General features: G+C 33.0%; 1 protein-coding gene across 1 annotated transcript; it reads right to left on the minus strand.

Annotated features, from left to right (window-relative positions):
- Nucleotides 1-3,515: 3,515 nt before the first annotated feature.
- On the minus strand, nt 3,516-4,396 carry LOC127728825 (uncharacterized). The gene is made up of 2 exons (XM_052236428.1): nt 4,222-4,396; nt 3,516-3,724 (listed from the first exon to the last, which is right to left on the minus strand). The coding sequence occupies exons 1-2, from the start codon at nt 4,304-4,306 to the stop codon at nt 3,612-3,614; spliced, it is 198 nt and encodes a 65-aa protein (XP_052092388.1). The 5' UTR covers nt 4,307-4,396; the 3' UTR covers nt 3,516-3,611.
- Between the last annotated feature and the right edge of the window lie 7,629 nt (nt 4,397-12,025).

The following is a 12,025-nucleotide window of genomic DNA, read 5'->3' on the forward strand; positions in this document are numbered from 1 at the left end:
ATGTAGTTCGGGGAGCATCAGTTGGCAGTGAAGCTTTTACTGGTATTTTTTTACAAGCATATTTGTAAGATTCTGGTCCTTACTATCATTTGAATACGGCAATGCAGCTCATATTGATAATATATTTTCTTCCTCTATATTTAGGCGCTGAAGGGTCGCAGCAGTCCATTCCATTATTCAAAATATCCATTTCATTATTCAAAATTGGTTATTTCTTAATTTTCACGCGTATTTTGGCATTTAGGTCCTCCGTAACTCCTCTAATGGTCATTGCGGCACATATCGTTTATACTCAGTTTATTCCTCTATCAATAAGCTTTAATTTGGTGTATAAATTTTTCCTTGATTAGGGGCTGACGGGTTGCTGCAGTCCATTCCATTATTCAAAATAAGCTATTTCTTATTGTTCACGCGTATTTCGATATTTAGGTCCTTCGTTACTCCTCTAATATGCGTTGCAGAACATATTGACTATATACCTTTTGTTTCTCTCTTAATAAGCTTTCGAATGAGGTATAAGGTATATCTATAATTAGGGGCTAAAGGGTCGCAGCAGTCCATTCCATTATTCAAAATATCCATTTCATTATTCAAAATTGGTTATTTCTTAATTTTCACAAGTATCTTGGCATTTAGGTCCTCCGTAACTCCTCTAATGGTCATTGCGGCACATATCGTTTATACTCAGTTTATTTCTCTATCAATAAGCTTTAATTTGGTGTATACATTTTTCCTTGATTAGGGGCTGACGGGTTGCTGCAGTCAATTCCATTATTCAAAATAAGCTATTTCTTATTGTTCACGCGTATTTCGATATTTAGGTCCTTCGTTACTCCTCTAATATGAGTTGCAGAACATATTGACTATATACCTTTTGTTTCTCTCTTAATAAGCTTTCGAATGAGGTATAAGGTATATCTATAATTAGGGGCTAAAGGGTCGCAGCAGTCCATTCCATTATTCAAAATATCCATTTCATTATTCAAAATTGGTTATTTCTTATTTTTCACGCGTATTTTGGTATTTAGGTCCTCCGTAACCCCTCTAATGATCATTGCGGCACATATCGTTTATACTCAGTTTATTCCTCTATCAATAAGCTTTAATTTGGTGTATAAATTTTTCCTTGATTAGGGCTGACGGGTTGCTGCAGTCCATTCCATTATTCAAAATAAGCTATTTCTTATTGTAAACGCGTATTTCGATATTTAGGTCCTTCGTTACTCCTCTAATATGCGTTGCAGAACATATTGACTATATACCTTTTGTTTCTCTCTTAATAAGCTTTCGAATGAGGTATAAGGTATATCTATAATTAGGGGCTTAAGGGTCGCAGCAGTCCATTCCATTATTCAAAATATCCATTTCATTATTCCAAATTGGCTATTTCTTAATTTTCACGCGTATTTTGGCATTTAGGTCCTCCGTAACTCCTCTAATGGTCATTGCGGCACATATCGGTTATACTCAGTTTATTCCTCTATCAATAAGCTTTAATTTGGTGTATAAATTTTTCCTTGATTAGGGGCTGACGGGTTGCTGCAGTCCATTCCATTATTCAAAATAAGCTATTTCTTATTGTTCACGCGTATTTCGATATTTAGGTCCTTCGTTACTCCTCTAATATGCGTTGCAGAACATATTGGCCTTATACCTTTTGTTTCTCTCTTAATAAACTTTCGAATGAGGTAAAAGGTATATCTATAATAAGGGGCTTAAGGGTCGCAGCAGTCCATTCCATTATTCAAAATATTCATTTCATTATTCAAAATTGGCTTTTTCTTAATTTTCACGCGTATTTTGGCATTTAGGTCCTCCGTAACCCCTCTAATGGTCATTGCGGCACATATCGTTTATACTCAGTTTATTTCTCTATCAATAAGCTTTAATTTGGTGTATTAATTTTTCCTTGATTAGGGGCTGACGGGTTGCTGCAGTCCATTCCATTATTCAACATAAGCTATTTCTTATTGTTCACGCGTATTTCGATATTTAGGTCCTTCGTTACTCCTCTAATATGCGTTGCAGAACATATTGACTATATACCTTTTATTTCTCTCTTAATAAGCTTTCGAATGAGGTATAAGGTATATCTATAATTAGGGGCTAAAGGGTCGCAGCAGTCCATTCCATTATTCAAAATATCCATTTCATTATTTAAAATTGGTTATTTCTTAATTATCACGCGTATTTTGGCATTTAGGTCCTCCGTAACCCCTCTAATGATCATTGCGGCACATATCGTTTATACTCAGTTTATTCCTCTATCAATAAGCTTTAATTCGGTGTATAAATTTTTCCTTGATTAGGGGCTGACGGGTTGCTGCAGTCCATTCCATTATTCAAAATAAGCTATTTCTTATTGTTTACGCGTATTTCGATATTTAGGTCCTTCGTTACTCCTCTAATATGCGTTGCAGAACATATTGACTATATACCTTTTGTTTCTCTCTTAATAAGCTTTCGAATGAGGTATAAGGTATATCTATAATTAGGGGTTTAAGGGTCGCAGCAGTCCATTCCATTATTCAAAATATCCATTTCATTATTCAAAATTGGCTATTTCTTAATTTTCACGCGTATTTTGGCATTTAGGTCCTCCGTAACCCCTCTAATTGTCATTGCTGAACAATCGACTTGTTATATCTATAATTAGAGGATGAAGAATAACAAAGGTCCAGTGAAAATAAAAAAATACCACATAGATTATTTTAATTTATATATCTAATATATATATGTTTTGGTATTCAGGTCGTCCATACATTGAACCAAGGAAATTCTGTTAAAAATAGTTAGGAAAACCCACTAGTTTATCCTCCGAAACTAAGAACCAGATTAAAAAATCAAATTAAAATTTAAAGAGTGTTTTTATTTATTTTTTCTGATATGAATTTGAATATTTGTTAGATAACACCAAAAAGACTAATTTAGAAATACGGGATATAGCTATAGTGTCACAGTCATTTTTTTAAATTTTTATTTCACTATTCACCGCTTCAACTTGAATAATGAAACATAAACTATTTCATTATTCATTATTCATCACTTAACATTGAATAGTGAATAGTGAACTATTTCATTATTCATTATTGAATTTTGAATAATGAAAAATGAATAATGGACGTACTTCAGCGTGGTATTCGCGCAAGTGTTAAGAATCAGAGGAAGACAGATAATTTTGAAAAGAACATTTTCGGAACATAGTATTTTCATTCGGATATTTGATACTGAATTGTTTCAGATCTTATTATTTATTGTAATTATTTAAGGTTCCTAAATAGCATAAGTACCGGCATATTGTTGAGCATCATACAGTAGTTATCGTTTTCATGCTGTTACTATTCAAGTTACATTTTGTGATTTGTATTCGCCTTATACAAGTTACATGTTACACTAACATCGAATATAAACAACACTGTACCAACGGATATCAATTTATTACATAAGTGAAAGTATATTATAAAACAGTCTATACTGGTTATTGTTATATGTGTGTTCCCCCCACCCCCCTTGTGTTGCTTCTGGTTCGTCAGTGTACAAACACACTACAATACAATAGTAAGTCAGCCGTGTATTTACTCAACATCTTGTACTTGAAGAAAGCCACGTAGTTATGGTTTACTAATGGCATACAACCATAGTCCGAACACAGACAATCCAACCACACTCCTATACATGTGTTGTTTGTTATAGGCATCTAGCTTAGCACGTACCCAATTACCACCTGAAAATAAAGAATACTGATATTTGTTATATTTGATTTGAATTCTTGAATAAAGTTGAAATATTTCAGTATATACACTATTAATAATTTTAATTGTTTTACTACCTGCTGACATTATAACCGAAAAGGATATACATACTATGAGTTCATCACTATTGATTATAGTGTATACTTTTTTGTAATTTACAATTAACGGAATTGGTTAACGCTATCATCAGAGTACCGTTTTTAGCGTTCGATATAAACGACTGGATTAATCCACATCGTATTCAGCATGAAGCCAAAAGTTTTGAAAACCAGATATGAATAGATATGCATCATATGACGTTGATGAAGCACACAAAGTACATGCACATACGTTTATTTATAAAACTAAGCTAAAAAAATATGAAATATTTGATTGTTTGCTTTTATAAATAGAACAAAATATGAAAAACGGCTATCTTAATAAAAATTAATTAAATTCGAATAGCAGTTCAAGAGGGTAACTAAATTGCCTTGTTCTCTGAGGGCAGTATCTTTGAGTAATCTGTTAGCATCTGGCATCATAATGAGCATTGTCCACGGAAATATGGTTGCCATGACACTGCTACCTATACACCAAATATTTCTGTTACTGGATTCATCAAACCACCAGACAGCAGCACCAGTTACAGTTGCTATCAACCAAAGTCATCCCTGCAAAACAAAATCAATCGTAAGTAACACAAACAAAAATTGTATAAGGTAAGAATGAAGTATGTCATCTATGAAGTTAAAAGCTATTCAAGTGCAGTAGCTATATATATCTATAACACACACACATGCTTATAACTATACCCTGCAATTAATTCAAAATATGATTTAATATTCCGAATTTTAATTTTTGTACTGAAGTCTACTAAAGGAAAATAGAAAAAGATTATTAATATAAAAATAAGAAGATGTTATATGATTGTCAATGAGACAGCTATCCACCAGAGACTAAATGATGTTGATGTAGGTAACCATACGCCACCATATGACCTTCAACAATGAGCAAAACCTCAAACCTTGATAAAGTATAAGCTATAAAAGGCCCCGACACGAAAAACTGTATAAAAATTCAAACGTGAAAACCAATACAACGGACAGTGGTATAACAGCACCACAAAAGCATGCAATTAAAAATGTTGATGATTTCTTGTGTTATCTTCAAAGGCAATTTTAACTTTAAAACATTGCAGCAACTCTTCGTAAGGTTGTGTCGATTGTAAATAAAGGCAACAGTAGTATACCGCTGTTCAATAGTCATAATTCGATCAAGTAAAAACAAATCTGGGTAACAAACTAAAACCGAGGGAAACACATTAACTATAAGAGGAAAACAACGGAACAACAGAAACACTGAACTACAACAAAAGCAAACGCCAACATACATAGAAACGGACTGTCTGATAACAACTGCCATATTCCTGACTTGGTACAGGACAGTTTAAGAAAAAATTGTGGGTTGAACCTGGTTTTGTGGCTAGCCAAACATCCCGCTTATATGGCAATGTTTAAAATACCGCTAAAATGACAACACTACGTGACATGAATACAGTACAAACAAACGCAAGAGCACTCAGCACAGAGAAATACATAAATAAATAATAAGTAAATCTTATGTAAAGCTGACTTTATTTACTGGCAGAAGGGGAAAATGATGGTTATCGTATTTTATAGCCGGGATTACGGATACATGTATAAACATGCGACATTTAAAACTAAAACTAAGTTCAGCTGAATGTGTATATGAATATGTTATAATTACACTAATTATATTCTGACGATTCTTATACATATATATTTAAAAACATGTTTTTGATTGTAGAACTGAGATCACCACACCCTGAATATTTAAACATGTAATATTCGTATCTGAAAATAGTTAGCTTTCAAAAGCTGTGTCTTTTATTTTTCATGTTGAACAAAAATAGTTAACATAAGATTTTATTTTATGAATCAGAAATCGTCTTTTGTTGTTTTCATTTTTTTTGTTCATGACTACGTTGTTGTTCTCGGTAACTTGGAAGTTTCTTATATTACTGAATTGCTCTTTAGTGTAGATAATTTCAATTTATGGAAATTTGAATGGTGCTCATACCTAAGTGAGAAATTTTCCGTTATCAGGCCAAATATTACCTGAAATTTTTTAAAGTTAATGCATATTGGTTTTAATAACCTTTGTTGGAGTTTATTTGGTACTAGAAAAAGGGCTATTTATTATTTATGCTGCTCCTGTGCAAAAGAAACATTATTCGAGTGTATACTGCAACATACCTGCCACTTTGCTGCTCTTCGAAAACATTCTTTCCAAATTCTCCTTACTGCTTCATGATCAGTAACCTTTATTAGAGATGGGGAAACCACAACATTTACAAAAATAGAACCTCCAGCAAAAATACCGCTGGCGGCAAATGCAAACCATTTAAATACGTCGAGTTTGTCTACTTCCATTTTGTATTTCAACATATAAAGAACGACTTACATCTATACTTACTTTACAAAAATAGCTATAAGTTTGCATGATCTCCCGGAGTTATTAATCTATTTATCGTGACTAAATTCGTGCCTTTCACGTATGATTTTCAAACATGAAAAAAGAGGTTTTTTTTAAACAACAAATAAAGCAACAACAATAAAGAATGAAAAAAAAAGTAAAAAAAAAAAAGAAAGAAATATTAATATTAATAATGAACAAAAAACAATTGCACAATCTCTAACTCAGCCTTTATGGGTTGTTATAGACACCTCTAAAGAATATTTCACTTTCAAAATATTTTTTTTTGAATTCTAAATTATCAGTCAATAACACAATTGGTATATGAAAAATATCAACCATGTCAATGAGATTTTTTTAAAAGGGCCTTTAACGAACTTTGTGTTAAAGTTCTTGTGACTTGCCAAGTTAAATTCTATATGGGGGATAAAATGGTGATTAGGGTCCTGTAGCATGATAAGAAACTATGTAGAATGATGATCGCTTTGCCACCGGATCAACACCAATAGCAATCTAAAGCTTTGAACATGGGCAAAATTGGATCTATAGTTTCATATGAAACTGACCAGTCAGAAAACAAATATGCCTTTGTCATTTATATATTGAGAAATTTTCATCATGTGTACGGTATATTGAATATGACCAATTTTGGGGTACCCTAAAAACGGTCGAAAACACTAGTTGGCAAATATTATTGTATGTGTTTGCACATGTTCTCATGAAATACCCATGACTTTTAAGATGCGTAGTAAAAACATATTTCAAAGTAAATCTGAAACGTCATAGTAATATTTGTAGCTTGAGTGTAAATAAATGATTTAAAACTATAGAATAAGTCGAAAATTATGGCTAGTTCAGATAACATATTTATTTTTCAAACTTTGCCAGAAAACAAAATTATCGGCTCACAGACATAAGAAAAAAAAGAAAATGTTTGGACAAAATCATTTTTTCCCTACAAAACCTTAGATACAGTTTCTTTTTGCATTATTTTTGTTTTTGGAAGTGAAAATTGTATGGTACCAACAACAACTTTTATCAAGTTTATAAGGAAAATATTCAGTATGGGACGATTACCCTTGTGAGGAATTGACATATCTTTATTAAAATACTTAATGTTGGATTCCCCAAGACTACTAAAGGCCCTGCCACATCAGACGTGCAGACTCTACATTGAATGTTTTGACAGTCTTTCACTTTCTAAGTAATATCTTTGTGCTAATGAAGGTTATCTGTTAGCATCAGATATTGTACTAGGATGGATGTTCAGATCATATCTTCTAGAATATTGCCGTTTGTATTTGAAAATCCAAGACATACAGTTAAGTAAATCCTACCAACCGATAGCTTAGTACTAAAACCTTACAACTTCATTATTTAACCCAATTTTCTCCAATTGAACTTCTCCCAAACCTTTCAAGCTAAATGATGTCAAGAGTCTTTCCACAAACCATCAGTACATACTTTTATTTTCAAAAGCATCTCATCTATGAATGTTAATTTTCTTCCTTTTTAGCTTTTGATTTTTTAATCTTGAAAAATGTAATTCTTTGATTAAATGCTTGATGGAGTTTCTTAGATGCTCCTGCAGCATTCTCATCATGACCAAATGTAAACAACATAAGACCACTTTCGAGTTATGTCCTTCACCGGAAACGTTCGTCAATTATGCGCACCTTTATGACGTAATTTACCAGATAGAGGGGACCGCCTGTTAAACTGGAATCCGCTTAAACAAAGTGTAGTAGTCAGCCGAGAACCAGCTTAACCGCCTGTCTCCCTGCACTATTAAAGTTCACCAAGCGTCTTCGTGATTGTCATTCTGCAGGATAAGCTAGAAATAATGTTTGTTTCGTAGATACTTAATCACAATTCCCTAATGACAGCAGTGTTGATTATCAATGATTAGAACTTAATTTGCTGAATAATTCGTGCAATATAGCATCATATTTTTTCAACCTCTCGCTCAAAATGGGAAGGAAGTGACGTTGCCCCTAAACTCACGAATGATGTTCACTAAAACCAAAGTTTTTGACGGAAATGCAACGAACTCGAAAGTGGTCTAACAGCTAGCTTAAAACGCACAGATGACTTCCAATACTTTTGTAAGAGTTGTCTCTCATACCCCAGTCCTTCCCCTTAAGCTGTTAAATTTATCAAAAAGAAGAATGTAAATTTTCATAAGATCAGAAATTATGCGAGCTCATTGTCATGTATGCTGCCCAATCAGTTCAAAATAAGAAATCTAACCAAATCATCATTCCAATAAAATTAAAATGATTTCGCGTTAAGTTTAGGGGATAAATATTTCAAACGGTTCTTGCGAATTCGACTCCCGATAAGTTAGGGAGATAAAAAAAAAAAAACCGCCCACTTAACCAGTTCATGATTATTTCTTGATTTGAGTCTTCTGGGAGGATGGTTTCCTTTGATTTTTGGAAATATTCTGCTTTGAAGTTTCAGAAGATTTCATTACTTGGTCTGTGTCGGATTTCCTTGGTGGCTTCCGGGAACGAATAAAAAATGATTCCGATAGCGATTGGAAGCAATGTGGCATCACTACCTTGCGACATACCATAGAACCATCACAAATATACAAGGATACACGTTTGAACTCGAATTCATTGTAAATGTTATAAATCGGAGAGAAAAAAAACGTGTACAGTTAAATTATCCAATGAAAAAAATCATTATCAAAGCGCGGAAAATTATGACAAAATCTATACTTAATTTCGAAGATGCCAATCAGATGTTTATATATCTATGATGGAATTAAAATTTCAATCTGACCGTATTTATGTGTCAATGTTTGTTTAATTATACATATCGGTTTTTGAATTTTTTGGTGAAAAAAGACATTTGATATAATTAATGTCTGTAATAAATGTTTCGCGTTTTTGCAATTAGCAATGATATTCGATAAGAAACAAAAAGTCTGCGAATATTATACCAGTTGGGTACCTTTAAGCTTGGTACCGTGTTTCCAGTTTCATTCAAGGAAAATGCATTGCCGTGTTTCGTTTCTTTTGTTGACTAAAAGACAAATTTCCCTCGTTTGTTGTATCACCGAATAGACCTATCACCGGATTTGTAATTGCATTAGCAACACGACAGGTCTCACATGGGGGAACAGGAACCTCTTACCCTTCCGGAGCACCTGAGTTAACCCCCCAGATTTTGCTGGGGTTCCTGATACTCAATCTTTAGTTTTTTTATGGAGTGTTTTATAAATTTGTTCGTATTTTCGTCGTTTTGCGGGGGTTTTTTTTGCCATGGTGTGTCAGTTTTCTTGTGAGTTTTAATTATCGCATTGGTTACTTCCGCCTATTCGTTTTATTTGTTAAGTATGTAATAAACCTTTTAGTTTCTTACTAAACCGTCTTCATCTCCATCTGTATACCCCAACAAAAACAGTTTGTATTTTTGTCTGTTTGTTGTTTTTTTGGGGAAAGAGGTAATATAAAACATAATCTTTTCACTAAATTCTCTACAAATAAACTTCAGAATGAGAGTGAGGAGAGGGAATGATGACCATACTCAGATCGTTTACCATGTCCATACCTGACTATAATGTATCTTATTCAAAGAAGAAATGAAAGGTGTGAATGTATCTGGTAGGTAAATTACACGGCTTGGATATTTCAAAGTATATATTCATCTGTTCAATTGCTAATTCAAACCATGCAGTTTTTCATGAATATTGAATTGATAGTCAATTGACAGAAATACAACTTAAAATCCTCTCTGTGGACATAAATAAGAATATTCTGTTGGTTCATTGTGATTTATCGGATATATCAATTTTGAAATGTAGAAAAATGCATCTCTGTTTTAAATGCTAATAATGTAAAGCCTTACGGATTAGATATAACTTAACAGATAAAATAACAATTTGGAACTGTTTTAGTGGACTAAAACAATTGTCTCCCCTTCATCTTTAGTCTTTAGAAGTCACTCGAGTAAAATAAGACCAAACAACAACATTCTAGTACTAGTGAAGGTATTTCTATGGCAAATAAGATTACATATATGTCTTTTTGAACTTAAAATATAATAAATAAAATACTTATGTTGACCTCGAGATGGATTTGGTGTGTTGTGGCTTTGTTGGTTTGATAACATGAACTTAAAACTTTTAAACATGATACAGATAAATATATGCATTAATGACATGAAAATAACAAGATAGGTTAACAGTCTTTAATAAATGTTATAAAACTTTTAGAGATTTGAAAAAAATAAGCCGGAATGGATATGAAAGGAAAGAGACGATTATTGTTCGAATGAACTCAGTTTATAAAACATGTCATCAAACTACAGGATGTAAAACGACTGCTAATAACTGACAAATAACAGTATTTAGATGGATTAGACTTGTTGTGCAAAAATAATCTTATAAAGTCTAATCTTTATGTTTTTTTCTTTTGATCCTGATGTTGTCTGTCCTTCAACTAGGGTTTTATTGCCACTGATATGTATTCTTAATTTAAAATTGTTCGGGAATACTTTGAACATTTCTTTTGTTTGAGAATACTTTGAACATTCCCCCTTTTTTTTTTAGAATACTTTGAACATTCACTTTGTTTGAGAATACTTTGAATATTCCTTTTGTTTTGGGAATACTTTGGACATTTCTTTTGTTTTGAAATACTTTGAACATTCCTTTTGTTTGAGAATACTTTGATGAGTATTTCCTTTGTTTGGGAACACCTTTTTCCCCTTTGTTTATGAATACTTTGAACAGTCGGGATTATCCTTGATTTGTTTTCTCATTCACACTAACTGAATATATCAAGACCCGTTGTCTACCGTTGCATTATCCTTATGTCCTCTGTTGCAAAAGTGTTTAGTCATATTTTGAATAGAAGACTTGTCAAGTACATCGAAGATAATGACCTTCTTAGCGAGCAACAGAATGGTTTCAGAATATGTTCTTGTTTGGACCATATTTTCACCCTATGTACTATTTTGCGTAACCAAAAAACTATGAATATGGACACTTATCTGTGCTTCATTGATTTTAGTAAAGCGTTCGACTCCGTAAACCACACACTTCTATGGAAAAAACTGTTGTCAAATGGTATACATGGAATTTTCTACAGAACTATTAGAAATATGTACTCGAAGTTGCAAAGCGTTGTGCGAATATCAAGAAACACACTAACTGAATGGTTTTCAGTCGCCAAGTGGACAATTTAGTGATTACGCTTTTTGCGTTATCCATAAAAAGCCTGATCACAGAAATCAATAATTTACATAAAGGAGTTAACATAGGGGACGACATGGTAAGCTGCCTCTTGTATGCCGACGACATAGTAATTATGTCTGACAGTGCTGAAGGATTACAATCGCATTGGACTCTTTGCACAAATGTACTAAGGATAATTTAATGACCGTTAATTACGAAAAATCTAAAGTTATGCTAATTCGAAAAACTACTGTTAACCAGTGCAGTCATATTTTTATGTTTGTTGATAAAGCATTGGGAAATACCTCATAATATCGCTACCTTGGTCTAGTCATCTGTGATCATACCGATTTTACACACTACAACGCATGAATTACTTACCCGCAGGCAGCAGAGCTCTAGGATCATTTACTTCAAAATTCTATAATACAGGAAACATGGATAATGATAAAATACAAATAAATGGGAGAACATACAGGACAGAGACACACACAAATTATAGCTATCAAAAGGTACCAGGCTTATAATTTAATACGCCAGACGCGCGTTTCGATAAAACTATGGCGTCAGTTGTGTGAAATGCCTGACTATAGGCTGTGTCGCAAAGCTT

This window comes from Mytilus californianus, unplaced genomic scaffold (genome assembly GCF_021869535.1).
Source record: "Mytilus californianus isolate M0D057914Y unplaced genomic scaffold, xbMytCali1.0.p SCAF_2, whole genome shotgun sequence".
NCBI classification, from domain to species: domain Eukaryota; kingdom Metazoa; phylum Mollusca; class Bivalvia; order Mytilida; family Mytilidae; genus Mytilus; species Mytilus californianus.

Bases quoted from the DNA above. Each gene is read 5' to 3' on its own strand.
- LOC127728825 (XM_052236428.1), bottom strand. From the start codon at position 4,306: ATGGCAACCATATTTCCGTGGACAATGCTCATTATGATGCCAGATGCT. The intron at 3,725-4,221 runs GCAATTTAGTTA...CTTTATTTTCAG, and splicing joins TACTGCCCTCAGAGAACAAG to GTGGTAATTGGGTACGTGCT.